Genomic DNA, 19106 nt, shown 5'->3' with positions numbered 1-19106 from the left:
GTGGCCGGCGTGAAAAAGAGGTCCATAACTGACTTAAGAAGCCCCGTTACCAATGGAAGTAACAGGCGAGAAGGCGTCTTCTGGTTCAAGGTTTCGAAAATAACTGAAGTACTCTGCTTAACTGGCATAGGAATGTTCAGTTTGGTAGCCCCCCTGGAAAGCACGTCCTGGAATGTGCTCACATCGTCCACAGGAGAGGTCCTCGACGGTGGAGTATCGGTAAGGGTGGGCGAATAGTCCCTTTTTGAGGAATATGTTGAGGAGGTGGAAGGCGGAGAGCTGCGCCTCCTCCTTCTGCTGCGTGATATTGATCTCCTGGAGGGTGGTGCAGGAGAGCGAATACGAGCTCTACCTCTTGGTGGAGAAAGATCTGAATCTTGTGCTAGGCGAGCCAGAGGGGACCTGTGAGACAGACTTGGATCCTGTCTAACACCAGCCGCCTGCGTATGATCAGCCCAGTGGTGCAATGGTCGGGTCCATCCGGGAGAGAGATGAATTGATGGAGACCTCTCTGTTCTAGCAGGAGCACGACGTGGAGATTTCCGTCCTTCCTGATGAGTTTTTTTCTACTGGACACTGATGTCCAGAGCGAGAGACCTGGCTACTTGAGGACGAAATAACCACCTCTGGAGAACCGGACCTGGCGATGGAACCGTGGGAGCCTGCTCTCGACATCGATGAAGGAGATAGAAGCTTACAGGAACCGACACCGACGGAGACCTTTGTCTCGAAGCCGTTCGGGACGGAGATCTTTGTCTCGACGTCTATCTTCTTGTTCCCGGTGGAGACCTGCGCCTCGACGCAGACTGCCTCGACGGAGACCCGTGTCTCAACGCCGATCTTCTCCGCTTCGTCGGAGGTCTCTGCCTCGACGTTGAGCGTCGCTTCGACGGATACTTCTGCCTCGACGTCTAGCTTATCCTTCTCGACGGAGACCCCTGCCTCGATGTCAAGCTTCTTTCTCACGTCGATGGAGGCACCTGCCACGACGTCGACAAGTGGACATCCGATGACCTGTGCTTCGATGCCGATCTGCGTTGAGACGCCGACGTCGGTCACGACGTCGAAGAAGGTGACTTGTGTCTTGATGTTGATGATCTGTCTCTCGACGTCGATCGTCGCTGTAGAGTCGTCTGCGGAGGATCTTGTCTAACGCCAATGGAGACTTGGCCCTCGAAGCTGAAGAACGGCGCTCCTGCACCAATGCCCTCGACAACGATTCCGCCACCGGTGCCTTCGACGTCAAGCCAGACGCCAAAGGAGAATATATCAGGACCTTGCTCCTTGACGTCGATCACGGTCTTTTCTTTCTGCTTACAGGAGACCTACCTCTTTCTGAGAGGCCATAAAGCCGGATTCTCTCCCGTCCTTGATGGGCACAGGGTCAAGACTGATTTGCATTAGGCTGGGTCCAAACTGGTATGGCATGGTGAGCAAAAAAACGATGGATTTAGGCCCAAATCTCTGTACTGGGGTGAATGTATGACATTGTTCTGCATTCTGTCCATCAATAGTTATTTTTGCATTTGTCACCCTGAGTGGGACGGGTATGCTCAGACGTGAGTCCCGTGCTCTCCATGCCACTGGAATTAAGCTATCCTGGCTGAAGAGGGGTGAAACCCCGAAACCGGTCCTAGGATGCTTGTTTCCAGTCCAGGGAGGATCTGGCCTGGCAGTTCGGGCTGGACTGTTCCCATTGGGCACAGGGTGAGCGAAAAAACGATTGATTTAGGCCCAGATCTCTGTACTGGGGTGAATGTATGACATTGTTCTGCATTCTGTCCATCAATAGTTCTTTTTGCACTTGATGGTTCTTTGACATAACTTCCTGCAGTGTTGACAGGAAGCAGGAAAGTGAGACTCAGGGAGGCTGAGAATGCAAACTTCATGTGTGTCTGACTTGGCCTTCTTTTTGCCACAGGCAGGGCAATGAACAAACAAAAAAGGCATTTGACAGAAAAAAACTTTGTCACAAAAAAATGGTTTAAACCTCACTCTAATATCAAAAGACTTTGAGTGAAGGCAAAAAAACCCACAAGAAAACAAGGTATTTTTGACATAAAAGCCAAAAAGAGAGCTGTGAATCCAGAGTCCTGACAGAAGGAGCCGGAAAGAAAAGAACTGACCTAACTGTCACCCCTGAGGCATTATGGGAAGCTAGGGGTCATGGCTGCCTTAAAGGCACAGTGCCAGTTTTTGTAAGGAAATGCTTTTATTTTCTATGTTATTGGTTTACAATGCAGCCTGTAGTCTAACAAGGTCTGCTTTATTTGCAGTGTTCTTTCTTCATGAGTTTTTACTCATTAAAAACAGAGTTCAAGTGCTACTTGCCCTCTTGTGTTTTTATAGATTTGCAAAGGCAGCTTTATGTGTGTTATTACATTGATTAGCCTCCTAGATGGGAGCTGCATTGGTATGAGAAAAAAATTATACATCAAACAAATGCCCGGAAGCTTTAGAAGCGCACACGACAGCAGATGTAACTAAAGGTTTAATATTCAAACAGGAAACTCGCATCAGCATTCCTTGGTGAAATAATCCATGACCTGACGCGTTTCGAATGTTCTCCTCTTTATCAAAGGTCAAAGGTAAGTATGCAGGCAGCGCAGGGAGTTTTGAATCACAAAGTACCACGCTGCATCGTCACCCGCTATGCAGCACAGCAGATGGGGACACTTTGGACTCGCAAGATGCATTCAGGGGCCACCTTAGGGTTTTAAATGGACTTTAATTGTATGTTTGCAACGCAGGACCTACGAAGGGAGTGAGTTAATGTGGGACAACACTACAGATCCCCGAAATCCTGACTAGCACTAAGCTCGGCCCACTAAGGGTGGTACTTTGTGATTTAAAACTCCCTACGCTGCCTGCATACTTACCTTTGTTAAAGAGGAGAACACTTGAAACGCGTCAGGTCATGGATTATTTCACCAAGGAATGCTGATGCAAGTTTATTTATTTATTTTTTCCATATAGAATTGTTATTATTTCTGGGATCCCCGCACATTGGCGGGAATATTCAGTGCTTATGACTATTGATGAGGATCCCCTGGAAGAGAAATCCAGTTACACCAAATGGGGGAAGGCCAATTATACGCGTGCCTTTTATAGGACCGGAGCACATGTACGGAGTCCTGAACCACAGGGCTCAGGCCATTTCAGAGATATTACACCAGTACCTAGTAGTCTACATGCACTGGCAAAGCCAATAGGTCTCGCCAAGATAAGATCTATAGGCTTTGTCAATATTTTTTTCACCATGTTGCAGTGTTGCACAGCAGTGCGGCCGGTGGGCAACTTCGAGAAAAATATTGATAAAGCCAATAGCTCTCGTATAGGCGAGTCTTACTGGCTTTCCCAATGCTTGTTTTTAATGGTGGGGCAAGGTGCAGTGCAGTCTGTGGGATGCTGTCTCCCCTCCCTCTGCTCTTCTCCTCCGCTCCTCGGAGCATTGGAAATAGGAGACAGAGGGGTGGGTCGGGGGGCGGGGGGGGAAATCAGGGGTGCTAAATGAGTTGCCTAATCAGCATTTATTTCTGGGAACAGGTCACCCAGTACCAGGGCCCGTTCGTAATGTTCAAGGCATGGCGAGCCATCGAGAAAAGGAAAGGGTTTGGGTGTAGTGTTTTCGCCAGATTTGCCGACTTGGGAGACCGGGGAACCAGGTGCTAGTTTAGGCGCTGGCTCAACATCTTGTGATTCTGGGCAAATCACTACATGTGCTCGTGCTTAAAAAAAAAACATGAGGGCAGCCTTCTGCAATGTAACTGATGCTCATGTAAATAGCCGCAATACATGCCAGCACTAGTTTTTGGCATGCAAGACTGCAATTTCTTTTTTTAAATGTACAATGTTAAATTGAAAAACCAGCACTTGCACAACAGCTTGACCGGTGCTCATGTAAGGAGCTACAATACGTGCTGGCAAGTTAGGTCTATACAAGTCTGCCCCCTACACAAAAAAGCTAATTTGGGTATGAAACAAGAAAGAAAACAAGAAGGGCCGCAAAAGTGAAAGCAAATCGTGCAGCAAACTAACTAAATAAACAAGCGCAGTACCCAAAGTGAAAGCGGACCGCGCTACAAATAATAACAAACAAGGAAGAGGGGGTGCAAACATGGAGCACAGGCTGCAAATTAAAACAAGCGGCTCAAGAGGAGTGGTGGGGGCGGGCACAGGAATGCAGCTTCCACCCTGTGCACCGCTGCTCGCTCCCAAGAGCAAAACACCGTGGGAGTCAACATTGCAAAAAGAGGTGGGACATGCACCCGCCTTTACCCATTTGCGTGCTTTCATTCTTGAAAGACACACGCAAAAAACCAATCGTATGCGTGGGGGGGGTAGTCAGACCCACACGGAGTTGTTTAGAGTGCTTACAAGAAGCCTCGGATAGCAGCGCATGCGCGCTGGCTCAGACTCGACCTAAAAAAGGGGGCAAAAAATGGGGTCGAATTTGCAACAAGCCTGTTTCCTTACAACTAGCCAATGGCTGTTAAGACTGCATAGGAAAGTCTTGAGAATGCACTTTTAGTGGTTTATTAAAGGCTTTCACTTACATGACAAGCATTGGTTATAGCACTTTATTCTGATGAAATTAGCATCTCTGAGAGGAAAATAATACACCAGCCAACACAGGATTCTCAAATGTCAAAGGTTTCAACTAAACCCCCAACGGTCAGATTCCTAAGTTAAGACTATTGAAGTGATTTAGTACTTTGAGCTAGTGGTGTCAAAGTCTTCTGTTTAATAGGAGGAAGTGAGCTCTAACCAAGGTCACTGGTATTTCAAACAACCAAAAAGAACAAGCATCGGCAAAGCCAATAGGTCTCGCCATTGGGACGTATAGGCTTTAATAATTCCTTCTGGGGGTGCTGTACTGCATCAGCATGTCCAAAAGTTAATTTAAAAAACTGATACATTAAAGTTGCGTGATATGGCCATCCACATTCTTTTTTCTAGACAAACACATGTACCCACCACACACGTGCACCTACGGAAGGACCTGGGCAATATTTTTACCAATCGGAAATGGATCAGTCTATTTAAAATAATATACATGAGACTTAAGTAGCATAAACGCACTATTCATTTTAAAGGAATTTTTTTTTAATGTCGAAGGGACAGGCAGCAATTTCCCGCCTCCCCTCTCCAGGACCCCCTCAAAATAAATATATTTTTTTTAAAAGCCACAAATAAAAGGGACTAAGGTGGGGTGGAAGTAACAGGGAGAGGGTGTAGTAGGGAAGCATAAGGGAGGTGGTGGGGTGGGAATCAACATGGACTGGATGGGGAAGAGCAGTGCACAAGGTAGACAGCAGAGCAGTGGGCGGATCTTGGAGGTTGCAGAAGCACAAGAGGAAGAGAGCTGGAAAACACATGCACTGTTATGCAGAGCTAACCCAACAATGAACAAGTATTTCCTTAAAAGTGAGCTTTGTAAGGATAAAGGTCAGCCATTCAAAGAGATGGGATAGAGGTTACACTCCGGGAGAGAGACTAAGAGTGGAGCAACACATACTGTACATTAAAATGTGTTGCACAGCAATCCAACAGAACAGCTCAAATGGAGCTACAAAGTACATTTCAATATCGGACTGGAGTGGGCCCACTTCCTACTGAGGAGGGGGAAACAGCTGGCTGGATCTCTTCATAGTGCACAATCAGCCTCTCTTCCTATGCAGCAGTTGCCTATTACTCGCACTTACCAGAATCATCATCTAAGTCTTCATTTTCACCTTCACCTTCTTCCTCATCTTCTTCAGATTCATCTTCCTCACTTCCAGTTTCATCTCCTGACTCTCCTTCGTCTGCAATCGTTCACAGATAAAAATATCATGCGTTGGTTTAGGACACTAAAACAGCAATCTGAGATAGTGGCAGAGTATGGATAAATGAAGATAATAATGGAGGTTCTAAACTTGCTCTGTAGCTCAGAGATCTTGCTTTGCACTGCGATGTACGAGATGTTTTAGGATTCTCTTGCTGGACAACATTAAAGGGTGCTGCTACAACAACGAATAATTTAATAAAACCATGATGAAGTGGGCTTGGAGCGTTGCTAAGGAGCTTGGTCTCTAAAAACAGCAATCCAATTTTTTGCCATTTACTAACATTGGGCTGGCACTACCTATTGATGTCGCAGCTGATCAAAGAACAAACTACATCACAGGAGGCAGATATTTGAATATCCTACTGCTCCTTCAATATATAAACGTTCCTTTTGTGTGCCAATAACTGGAACTACAGTGCACTGCATGGAGCCAAAGGTCAAAACTGGGTGGCCTCTAGTACTAGGAGGTAAAGTTTAAGACCATACCCTGAGCCCAGATCCTGCAGGACAATGAAACTATGGGAATGGGACAAGTGATTGATGAAGGAAACACCGCACCCAGCGCTTATTGGAAATGGCCAGAGACGACTCCTATTGGGCCCCGGGGGAAAGGCCAGAGACTAAGTCCAAAAACAGGTTCATGCATATATCTTAACAAAACCCAAAATGTTCACAAAAGTGGAGATATGTTACAAATTATTTACAGTGAGCTTTGAAATAATTGCTCCAAACAAGCACTGCTGTCTGAATGACTATTTACTCATATTTAATGGCTACTGAGGAAAATCCCCTTTCACCTCCAGCCTCATGTTGAAAGGTAGCCAGACAGTTGTAGGTAATCATATGAACCTGCGCGTAAACCTTTTCACTTAAGACAGAGTACACCACAAACGCTACTACATTTGGGATTTGCAATGGTTGAAAACTAGGAAAGAATCAACTTTCACACAAGATAGAGAACGCTATTCAATAGATATTAAAATATAGATAAAGATATATGGGTAACGACGAGATGGTGCTTTATATTACAAAGGAAACTTATATTGTTTAAAATGCATATCTTTATTAGACCTATACGATCCATTTTAGTTTTAGGGCAGTCGAAAAGAATATGAACTATTTTCTGTTGAACCGGGGTTTGGTTTAATCACTGGAAGGAAGGAAAACAGGTCTTCAGGTGCAGGACTAGGAGATACATTTCTAGGTTACAGAAAAGGAACTGTGAGGTGGTTGCAGCACTGGAAGCATATATCCTCGCTCCTGTACAAGTACTGCAATGGGAGAAACCAGGACAGGTTACATGCTTAGCTGTCTCAGAAACAACATTTGCTAGGATGGCTAGGATAACTGCCTAGCACCGCATTTACAAACACAGAAATGAGGTAGGGCCTACAGAGGCACTTGGATGAGATTCAGATTTGGGAAAACTAGTAAAGTGTCATGGGAATGCAGATGCATTCAGCTTGTTCTTTTCGGGTAGGCTTTCCTTTTTTAACTCAAAGTGAGATAGATTAATTCATAGGGATAGCAGTTTGATAAGCAGATCTTGGTGTTGGAGGCCTAGGAGGTTCTGAGTCAGCTTTGTTCAGGGAACATACTGGGGGCCCAATGGGCTCCCAACTGAATTATTCTGATATGGTTCTTGGCAGCCAGTCCCTCATCTTCAGAAGGGGTTTGTAAGATCACTGACTGATGGGATCTGCAAACAGACTTTTCCCATTACTGTATGCGTAAAACCAGGACATCCAGCATATCGATGCTCCTCCCACAGGCCCATCTCTCATAAATATTGAAGCTAAGATTCTCACCAATGCTTTGATTAATCTCTTACATATCATATACATTAGTATTTATGGGGACCAGAGCGTCTTTATGTCAGATTAATCTACCCACGTTAATATGAGATGCCTCCAAGCAGTAACACCTCCTTTAAGGGCCACTAACCACCCTACTAGCAAATATTAAAAACGTATCCAACACTGGTAATAGGACATATGTTTGCTCAGCCAGGATAGGGTTCAGGCTCCAATCACTGTGCTATACACAGCAGGTGACCAGGGTGAGGTTTAGCGAAGTGCTATGCGCATAATTACCTTTGACACATGGCCAAAGGCAGGGTGTACTCTTACTCCCCTGCTATTTACATTAAATATTTTAAAAAACCTCACCAACCTGACCAAATCCCCAACTTTGAATGGGCATTGGAGGTGGAGTAAAGAGTCTTGCAGTATGCAGATGACCACGTTATCTTATATATTCTCAGGTCCTCTTGCGAAGGCACTCTTTGAAGGGTTTAGTCACTACTTTGGCCTACACAAAAATTGGTACAAGTCAAAAAATATTTTCATTAAGGGCAGAAGTAGTGGCATGAACTAGACACTTGGGCTGCGTGTTGATCTGGAAGGCTTTAGAGGTGTTGGTTTTACTGCTGCGTTTTTTTCCTCAGGGCTGGATGGTTAACATCTCCCTGATGCTGGAATTTCTCCTGAGACAAAGGGAGTTGGCTACCTCTCCCTCTAATTATCGGTGTAACTTCCCCCATACTCAATAGCTCATAGCTATGTTCTAGAATATTTTTTATGTGTATGGGGGAAAACGGAGTATCGGAGGATAAGTGTAGTGAATCAAATTATGTCGGAATGTTTATGGTGGACGTGTTGTTGTATTATCACAGTTCTTATCTGCTACTGATAAATCAGAGATTGTAAGACTATTTCAGACACTGTATAGAACTGACAGAGCGCTGGGCGGTGTAAAGCCATTTCATGTCCTACAAGGTGGATTCCTTCCTGTGCGTACCCCTCCCTCAACGTCCCTCCCCCAAACATCAACTGTAATAGACAAGTGGCAAAGCTCCCCTTGACTTTCCATAGCCATACTTAAGTTACCGAAGAAATACTACTAAGGGCGAGCTCACGCTTGGCATAGGTCTGTGCAGGGGTAGGCTCCAAAGGTTAGGGGGACACTACTGGTATTTCTGATGTGTAAAGTGTCAAGTAAGGTTATATTCTTTCACAGACATTTTGTTACTTTTTAGGTGAGCAAACCATCTTTCATTATTTGGATCTCTACAGCAGGGATATCAAGCAAACTTTGGGCCACACTTTTATCTCAAGGTCAGGTATCTGTTGGACTTATTCAAATGCATCTGACCAATAGCTTGACAATGAGGATAGATGCCCAGAACAGGTCTATCAATCCAGCATTACGGTGACCTAGCATCAGTCAGACGAGCTTGGGAATATCCTATTGAGTATACTGACTATCATAGATGTGTAATGCAATATGTTATATTGGAAAGGCTTAGTTCTTGAGTTCCTAGATACCAATTTAGCATATGTTGTTGCCCAGTTATTTCTAAGAACTATCAGATTAATCATCAAAACAAAAAAAAGACTCATTAATACAATCTACCAGCCACACACTGGAAAAGCAGATTAGTGCTCAACAGAGAGGAAGAAGGCATCACCCAGATTTGTCAAAATGACATTCTGATAACCAGTTATGTTCCTATGAAGGCTAAAAAAACTGTTGCATGACTATCTTGAATGATATGAGACAAATGAAATGCATGCTGTCAAAAATCATTGCCAATGTGACATGCAAACGTGGTGTGTCAGAAGTCACAAAAGATTAATCCACTTTCGTCATTGGGTTATTAGGGTGTAGGAAGTAATAATGTAAAAGTCAAAGCTTGTTTTAAGTTTATACCTTCATCACTGAGCACCAACAATGTGGATTTCTTCCCTTTCCCTAGTGCTGCGTTCTTATTAATCAGCTCCTCCTGGCTGTCTTCATCATCCATGGTTTAGCATTGGAACTGATCCCACTGCAACAAAGTTATGAAGCATAAGATCTTGCGATCAGTTTACCAATAGCAGCAAATTTTGTTAAGACTAACATAATTAAGTACAAATCAGCCAGAGCAAACCGTAGTCACATAGCAGAAATATATCTAAATTTAAAAAAAAGTGACCTTTCCAAATTCCTCTTCCTTTATAAGTCATTCCTTTTTACAAAAGTTGAGTTTGAAAACCACAAAAAAGAAGATTACTACTGCCCACAGTAGTAATACTAGTTTAAGAAAACGTACCGCCACTGCCCTTAGCTACTCAACAGGTGGCGACCAGGAGAACAAATAGCTACACAAAGGATTATATTGGGTTTTCATTCCTAATTAGCAGAGGCTAGCTTAAATAAAGTGGTTTAGTCTTATTTAGAAAATGTGAGAGTATTAGAAAATGATATACTTATCCCAAAGATCCAAAAGCACCGTAGTCCTTGGCCAATGCAAAGTCGTCCATTATATTGGATAATTCATAATATAATAAGAAATTGAAGAGCCTTCTTTCCCTGTGTTTGCCATCACAGACTCACTTTTTGCTTCAAATTCATTTTTTGATACAGACGATAACTTGTGGACAACTCGTACTTTCTGAGGAGCAGGGTGAGATGTCCAGGTACATTACAATTGGGTACTTGGTCCACTACCTCCCCTGTTATTAACCAAAGACCTGTAATCAAGTCTACCTTTTACCCATGGAAGGTGTTGTGAAAGCCTCTTCTAAAAATCTTAAAATAGGAAACATGCTTAATGGCTGTTAAAGTCTGATTAGGAGACATTTCTAGACAAGGACAGTTACAGTTTCATAAAAATTTAGCAACTGTACAAAACCATCCGAAAACAGGGTAGAACAAAAGTCATTGAAACCAGGAAGCAATATCAGAAGGAGTGGTTAGCATTGATTAGCAACCATACAGTTATGAAAAACTAAGACACCACAGAGCCTCGGATATACGGATTGGAAATGGGTCTAATTAGAGAGGAGGCTGCTTAACTTAACTTCAAATTTCTAGTCATCCTGTTTCCATATTTTTATATAAAAAAAAACCCCTTTGCAGCAACCCACACCGAGAATGGGTTACAGGGACTAGATCCCTTTTCTCACATTTATATGTGGCTTTAAAACTGATGTTTCTCCACTGCGGGGTTCGCAGGGATCGCCCTGGAGTCCCACCGTGTTCAATGTGTATATGAGCCCGCTAGCGGAGATTGTGCTTCCCTTTGGGGTGCATATTGTCACCTACGCGGACGACACTCAACTTGTCATGGCACTGAATCATTCTGATAATTCCTCTCTTGGCCTACTCCCTTGTTTGGAGAAAGTGGCCAAGTGGATGGATAACTCATATTTGAAATTGAATGGAGATAAAACAGAGATGAGACTTCTTGGGAAACCCTCCATTTTTAACGCAGACGTATTGTGGCCAGTCCGTCTGGGCTCCGCTCCCAAGAACCAGATTAAAAGTTTGGGTATCTGGCTTGTCAGTGATTTGAGTTTCAAATCACAGGCTCTGAATGTGGCGGCTTCCTGTTATGACATCCTTAGGATACTCCGGAAAGTCCTTCCGCTTCTACCCTTCCTTGCAAGAAGGCTTATGGTCCAGGTTCTTATTCTCTCTCGCCTGGACTATGGGAATGGTTTTTATTTAGGAGCTCCTTGTGCCACTATCTCGAAACTACAGGCAGTGCAAAATTGCGCTGCACGGATGTTATGTGGGATTCCAAACCGTCAATCTGAGAAACCAGCTCTGAAGTCTCCCCATTGGCTTCCTATTCAGGAGAAAGTAAAATTTAAGGCCATGTGTATCGTTCACAAGACGTTAGCAGGAAAGAGACCGTCTATTAATCGTTCCATTATTATGCCTTACCACGCAAATAGACGCTTGCATTCGGACGACTTCCATCTTGCTTTAGTCCCTAGAATCAAAAGGGCCAGAAGCAGGGGTAGTCTGTTTTCTTACAATGCTGCCAGGATATGGAACACCATTTCACTTCAAACAAGCAGTGAATTCAATCATCTGGCCTTTCGTAAACTTCTAAAAACTTGGCTTTTCTCTTAATGTGGTTGTGGTGTCTATTGATGTGCCTCTGTTAGCGCTGTGATGCCCCCATGTAGCTATGCGCTTAATAAATGTTTATTTCATTTCCACGTGCACACAAAGGTGTTCTTGACAGTGGTGATGAACATCTTAGAGCAGTGTTTCCCAAACTGTTGCACAGTTGCAAGCCGATTTTTGGTGACTAGTAAAAGCTCAAGCAATAAATAAAGAGGTCATTAAAATCTGTATTTCTTTCTTTTCTTACAATCACTGCACCCACGCTTTAGCTTCAAGCATCTTAAGCTAAAGCACAGGTGCCGCAATTGCTTGAACAAAAAAAACAAAACATTTGCAATGCAAAAGCTCTCGTATTACTAACATTTTGAGCTATTGGAGATGCATTATTATAGGCAAAACAAATAGTTCAAACGTTCAGTAATACAAGACCTAGTGAATTGCAAATTCTTGTTAACATGGGAATTAGTGTTTACAAACTCCTCTCACTTTGTAGTCAGAAAAAGAAAAGTAAGCTGAATTATGTGACCATCTTACTGGGGTACATGGAGTGTGAAAGGAAAGGTTGTCATTTTTTATAACACAACTAAATGTAAATACCTGTAAACGGGTATTTCAGCAGTTATGAAAGCAAAATTAAGCACATTTTTTCTATTTCTTAAGTGTGATGGAAAAAAGTTTTTAACGGGATCAAAACAAATCAAGATACTTTAATTGGTGATGCGCAAATGATGAATATTCACTGAAACCCGAATTCCACACACTATCCTTTGGATGCAATATATTTTTATCAGTAAAGCTGTATGTCTGTGTAAATTTAGTGGCTCTTTCCATGGAGGATCTGTTGCCTGTAAAGGACAGTGCGCAACCACACAATGCTTTAGCTACATTTATTCTAATTAAAAAAACAAAAAAGCTACATGTCCATTAAAACTAGGTGGGTTGTCATTCTAAAAAGTGGGTCATGGGTCCAAAATGCTTGGCATAAACTGTCTTAGAGCCGAATTATTTTCTCTTTAATGGTAACTCCTCCTCCAGGCTCATTTGCTATGACTTACTATGCAAATTTAATTATGGTCTATTTTGAGACCATAATCAAGACATGCATAAACATACAGGATATCTAGATTTTAATAGATGAGCCCTCTATTCTAATAAGCTTCAAATACATTAGAGAAACTCAAAGGTTTATGGGAAAAGCCAAAGATAGCTTGGTTACATGAAACTACTTTAGATATGCCTCACACATACCATATTTATGAAGAGGGACAATGATATCCAGGGACCCAGTGTCAGGTATTTCAATATCATATCCTTTACATGCAAAAACAAAATTTTCATCTACATGTTATAGTGTTTTTTTGGATTACAGAATACAGGCAGCACTATACACTATCTCAAATTAAGGACGACGGAAAACACTGGAGCAATTAAATACAAACATGAAAAACAATTATTGTTCATTTTGAAGAAAACCTTTAAGGACACAGAAGACTGTTGGGGTTTGTAGGATGATAGAATGTCCCGGAATATCAGAGTAGAGGCAAAGGAATTAGAAGTTTAAATAACTTGAAGCGAACATTATTTATTCTTTGCTGACACTACCACCAGATGAGGGTCTTATCTATTTAAATTCTTAGATGCATAACATTTACTCTGTGAAGCTGTCATCGTTTTACATGCAAAAGGATAAAGTGTATAGATGTTTTTGAAATGATAAACATACAAGCAGAATGCAATGTTTGGGTCTCTAATTGGATTAGGAATTGAAATCAAAGTTATGAGGCAGTCAAAAGATTCAGATACTAGAGGTCTTTATCGATTGATATACTATTTTAATGTATGAAGGTAGTACTAATGTACACATCAATTATGTATGAATAACGCTTGGATTGCACATAGTGAAAATCTGGAGCACAAAAAGGTAATTTATGCATACATTTTAAACTAGCAGTAACTGAAAGCAGCTGCTTAATTGAGTGTACGTCTACACAAGTCAAGGATGATATTTGGTTGTGCAGTTTCTGCATTAAAACACTGAATTTCTAATAACGCATATTTTACCACTGACTTTGTACCACTTTTACAAAAGAGAAGGAGACAATTTAAGGTGATGAGGGTTTTGCTGAGGACATAAGACAACTGAAATTGACATCAAGTAATCAGTAGAGCAAAATAGGTACTCAGCATGCTGGAAGCACTAACTCCTCCTCCTCAGATTCAAACTACAGCAGCCTTTTGCTCCCAAGCCTCATTGACAGGTAATGACTCAAAGCAGGGCAGCCACAGAGCACGAACCCTGGCCCAATATGTTTTCTTGTGCTGATGCACAGAGCTTCTCGAAAATTAAAAGGTGATCTCTGATCTTGCACACTACTTGAGAACTCAAAATCCAAGGGTACTGTACAGGTTTACAGTCAAAGACCCATTAAACCAGAATCCTTCAATAATTGTTATAGCATTCAGGTTCAACATTACGAACGGGTTGGAGAGGAGGGTGTGGGGGAGGTTCATACTGTAACAAGACAGGACCCGGAGAATGTGAGGAGCTAGAGGGCCGCTCCATCTCCCCCCCTTTTGTCCTCACCTGCTCTTATCTTATTTCACCGGTCATAGCCCCAGATTGTCACTAGGAATGACACTATATGTAGCCCTGAGACAACCAACTTATTTGTAACTTTGTGTCGTAGCCGCTCTATATTATTATACCTGCCATATCGTTAGGTCATGTCTGTGCCCATGCATCCATGATTTTTGATTCTCCATGTATTGGTTATATTTGTGCTAATAAAAACAGTTTATGAAAAAAAAAACAATACAAACGGAAAAGGTTACTTACTCTATAAGAATCGGTTTGTAGCGTTTAGTGTTGTAGATTCATATGCACTGTATACTTTCCTGGCATCTAGTGTTAGGCTTGGGAGTTTGCAAGTTAGTTTTCTTATAAGAAGTATTTCGAGTCACGAGGCATAGTTACTCCTCTTATAGCTGGGAATGCACACGGGCATGTTATTTTGCGTACAGCATGTGACAGTATTATGGAGTTGTGAGTAAACAGTAAATAAAGCACATGAGTATGTATTGGTATGGGAAATTTATAAAGCGCACATAAACAAATAGGTCTCTTGGCGCGGAGTTAAGAACCACCACAGAAGTTGTGGCTAGCAATAAGCTTGAGTGAAGTGTCCGGTTTTAAATTTTTTCCAAAACGCATATAATCAGTTGTCTGTCTAATCTCGATCAGCATGGAGTTCCAAAGTTGGGGACCCAACTTAAAGAAGCGAGAACCGCCCACTCTTTTGAGCTTAAATCTGGGGGCTGTCAACAAGTTAATTTGTGCCGATCAGAGATTCCGGTTTGGGAGGTATGGGTGGACCTTTGTAGAGAGAAATTTGGGCTCTCTGTAGTGGATTGCCTTGAACATAATTCGGCCCCTCTTAAACATGGACCGCTGTACTACAGGAAGCCACTGGAGCTCCTTCATCAATGGCTTCGTATGACAGTACCTGGGTTGTTGAAAGATGTTTCTGGCAGCTTGATTTTTGGATCAACTGAAGCTTATAAGTTTGGTTGACAGGGAGACCGGCATTGGCATAGTCAATTCTGGACAGAATCATGGCGATCATGATTAACATGCTAGCCTCCCTGGTGAAAAATCTTCAAATGTTTCTGAAATTTCTCAGTTGATAAAAGAAGGATGACGTAACCATGCTTATCTGGGATTGCATAGAAAGATTAGCATCTATTTGGATGCCAAGACTCTTTACAGCACTCTTGGGGGTTGGTGGAACTCCTAATGTTTTAGGCCAGTGTGTTGAGTTTAATGTTGGGAATGACTATCTCTGTTTTATCAGAGTACAGCTTAAGGTGGTTGTGATTCAGCCAGTCTTTGATGAATAACAGTGTTTTGGAAGAATACCTTGGAGTCCCGAGTCTCGCCAATTGAAAAAAATCAATTGCATGTCGTCCGCGTAATTGTGAATCTTAACCTTCATTTGTTGGAGGGAGTGAATCAAGGGGCGAATAGGTGGGGGGGGGGACAAGGAGGAGCCCTGAGGTACCCCACAGTTTGTGGTGACTATGGCAGAGCTGTAGAGCAGTGGTTCCCAAACTTTTCACTCCTGAGGACCTCCATTGAGTCACTACTGGAATCCGGGGACCCCCAACTAAAGAGTATGATTTAAATCTCAAACATTAAAACTGTAATCCGAAGGGGAAAAAAAACACACACACACACACACGTGTGCACATCAAACAAAGGCAGACTTGAATTACTAAAGATTTTAGTATTTTTATATTAAAAATATTTGCAACAATTGAAAAATCCTAATGGGAAGATTGGTGCTGTATCTTGCGACTAACTTTTCATTGTTTGGTTTTATTTTGCCGCCTGAGGCTCCTGCTACTGCCAAGGCTGGACTGGAAACCTAAAGCTGCTCTGGCAAATGTTGTCAGACCAGTCCCGTACAGTGCACAAGTGCAGCGAGTGAGCCTGACCACTACAAAGAGGGCTTTAGGGAGCTCTCCCCAAGAAATTTTGGGGGAAAATGGTGCATTTTACAACACATTTGTCATTATATATTAAATTGTATTAGCTTTTAAAGCATAGTAAACTATGACCTTACTATGTACCAGGATACAACAATCTTTTGTCAATCTTCAATGATTTACAATCTTCAATGATTCCCTCACTACTACCCTCCAACAGTGCCTCATCTCTCCATAGCCCCACTGTCACATGTATTTAATTTTATAGCACCTCTCATACCACTGTAGGGTGTAATAGCTCTTTACATCACACACAAAGAGAGACAATGAATCATATGTGTGTAAATCAGTAAATATAATATACAATAGAAAATGTTACATAAGGCAAAGGGGACTACAAGGTGTAGGATTCACATGTCATCCATACTGGTAGGTATTGCTTGGTCTGAAGAAGCAGAAACCCAGGATTCAGAATAGAACACAGGGATTAGCATTGCCTTTAATAATAAGGATGTATTTCTACCCAAAACCAACCTTTTTAGCAGCATCGGGATAATGAAAGACTGGGAAAAAGCATAACTTAGTAACTTGTACTGTGCAGTTTGCATGCAGCTCTTTGATGGCAGTTCATAGCTCACTGTGCTAGACTACGATTGGAACTTGTGAAATGCACAATAACAAAATAATCTCTGTGGCAAATGCAGGAACCCACTGAGCTATGTACAAAACAAAATACTGGTTTTTTTTTAAATGCATGGTAGACATTCTTTTAGCAGGCATATTAACTACCAGTGCTTCCTAAGAGGAGTCAAAGCTGCCACTGGACAAAACCTCCATCTCTCTACAGCAGGTACATTAATCACCGGAGTTATCTTGACACTTTTATTGCTACCCAAAAACTGCTGATTATTCAAGGAATTTTGCAGTGCTTTTAAAACTGCTGCCTGGGGACCCCCTAGGAATGTTTCGCAGACCCCAGTTTGGGAACCACTGCTGTAGAGTATGGAAAAAAATATATAACGGCTTCAGGAAAAGAAAGAGCTGAGCCTCACGCATCCAGATGCTTACAGGGTACCATTTACTGTTTGAAGCATGAGCTGCTGAAGATACAGATGATCTGCATAGATTGTAAAGCAGTACCCTCCATAAGCGGAGATAGCGTGTGAATGATGGAGATGTATCTAATAAGGTCTTAGAACCGTCTGGCCAACCAATACCTGTTGTCTGGCCAGAACACCTACACAGTAGTGCTAAGTGAATGTGTGAGGTTGACCATGTAGATGCCCTGCATAAGTCGGCATGGGTAATGTTCCCTAAAAAGGCCATGTTAGCAGCCTTCTTTTGAATAGTGAGCCTTGTGAGCAATGGAAGGGCTCTCTTGGCTTTGAAATAGCAAGCCTAAATACATTTAACTATCCATCTAGCAATCCCTGCTTTGGAAACAGACTGCCCTTTGTGAGGCTCTGTAAGGGTCACAAACAATTAGTTTTTCAAAAAGGTTTAGTTTATTTATTTGAGAGTTTTATATAATGCTGAGTGCACTTCACATCTAGGGCATGGAGCACTCCCTCTGCTACAGAGAATGGCTGGGCAGAAAAAGACTGGGAGCTCTGTCGTCTGAGTAAGGTGAAATGGAGAACCACCTTTTGAAGGAAATTCAGGTTTGTCCCGAGTATGACTCTGCACTGTGAACTTGAATGAAAGGTGCAGGATGACTGCCTACAGATCACTAATTCAGCATAAAGAGGGTACTACCACCAGGAAGTCTACCTTCCAGAAGAGGTTCTAGAATGAGCAAGAGTGTAAAGGTTTCCATTGGGGGACCAGAGCCTCACTGTTTTCCATGTACACGGCTATAGCCGCTACATGAAGGCCTACTGAAGTGTAGGATTGACCTGACTTTTGGAGGTGGAGTAGATAAATGATGTCTAGAACTGCAAATGTAAGGGTATCTAACTTATTGGCAATGAAGTAGTGCACAAATATTTCCCACTTTCTCTCCTTCCACTGGCGGTCCAGAAGACGCTGCAGAGTCAAAAAACAAAAAGTATAGGCAAATATTCCTGACCCATTGATCCATAGTACATTGCCAATGGATCAAGGTTTTGGGTACATGGAGGTGAAGCATGGCATTTTGTGTTTCTGAGAGGTGGCAAACAGGTGTACAACTGGAGTACGTCAGCGCTGGAGGTACTGGTGCAGGACAGAGGTTCCACTCACAGGTTTGCTGCTATCAACTGAAGGTGGTGAGAAAGGGCCCAATGGCAGACAGACTGACCATGCAGAGAGATGGGCAGTGAATGAGTGCCCCCGGCTTCTGAAGGTAGTACAAGGCAGTCATATTGTCTGTCCCGATCAGTGCTACTTGGTTTTGCATATTGTTCGTAGTAAGGCTTTGAGGACGAGGCAGATCAAATCTAGAGATAGTTGGCGTGGTGACACTACTGTTGTGAAGTTCATACATGCTGCATTGTGTTGTGGTTGAAGTAAGCTCCTCACCTGGCTTGGGAGGCGTCAGTTGTAATGGTGTTTTGTGGAATGGAGTCTTGGAAAGGAATGGCCTAGTTGCTGCTCCACCACTGCAGACAGCGATGGGTGATGACAGTTACCAATGCTATATCTTCAGTCTGTGCAGAGAGGCAAGAGAGAGAGGCAAGAGAGAGAGAGAGAGAGAGAGAGGGAGGCAGAGAGAGAGAGAGAGAGAGAGGCAGAGAGAGAGAGTCAGAGAGAGAGAGAGGCACAGAGAGAGAGAGAGAGAGGCACAGAGAGAGAGGCACAGAGAGAGAGGCAGAGAGAGAGAGGCAGAGAGAGAGAGAGAGAGGCAGAGAGAGAGAGAGAGAGGCAGAGAGAGAGAGAGAGAGGCAGAGAGAGAGAGAGGGAGTCAGAGAGA

General features: G+C 42.8%; 1 protein-coding gene across 5 annotated transcripts in view; it reads right to left on the bottom strand.

Annotated features, from left to right (window-relative positions):
• Nucleotides 1-19106, bottom strand: part of PHRF1 (PHD and ring finger domains 1) — a 497237-nt gene that overhangs the window by 402634 nt on the left and 75497 nt on the right. For all 5 annotated transcript variants that reach the window (XM_085644828.1, XM_085644832.1, XM_085644830.1 and 2 more), the window contains exons 2-3: nt 9542-9659; nt 5706-5807 (exon numbers count right to left, since the gene is read on the bottom strand). In XM_085644828.1, the coding sequence (XP_085500954.1) occupies nt 5706-5807; nt 9542-9635 (196 nt within the window). In that variant the 5' untranslated portion in view covers nt 9636-9659. The remainder of the gene's footprint in view (nt 1-5705; nt 5808-9541; nt 9660-19106) is intronic.

This window comes from Triturus cristatus, chromosome 3_1 (assembly GCF_964204655.1).
Source record: "Triturus cristatus chromosome 3_1, aTriCri1.1, whole genome shotgun sequence".
In the NCBI taxonomy this organism is placed as follows: Eukaryota; Metazoa; Chordata; class Amphibia; order Caudata; family Salamandridae; genus Triturus; species Triturus cristatus.
The sequence above is the reverse complement of the archived record's forward strand: the minus strand, read 5'-3'. Positions and strand labels throughout refer to the sequence as shown.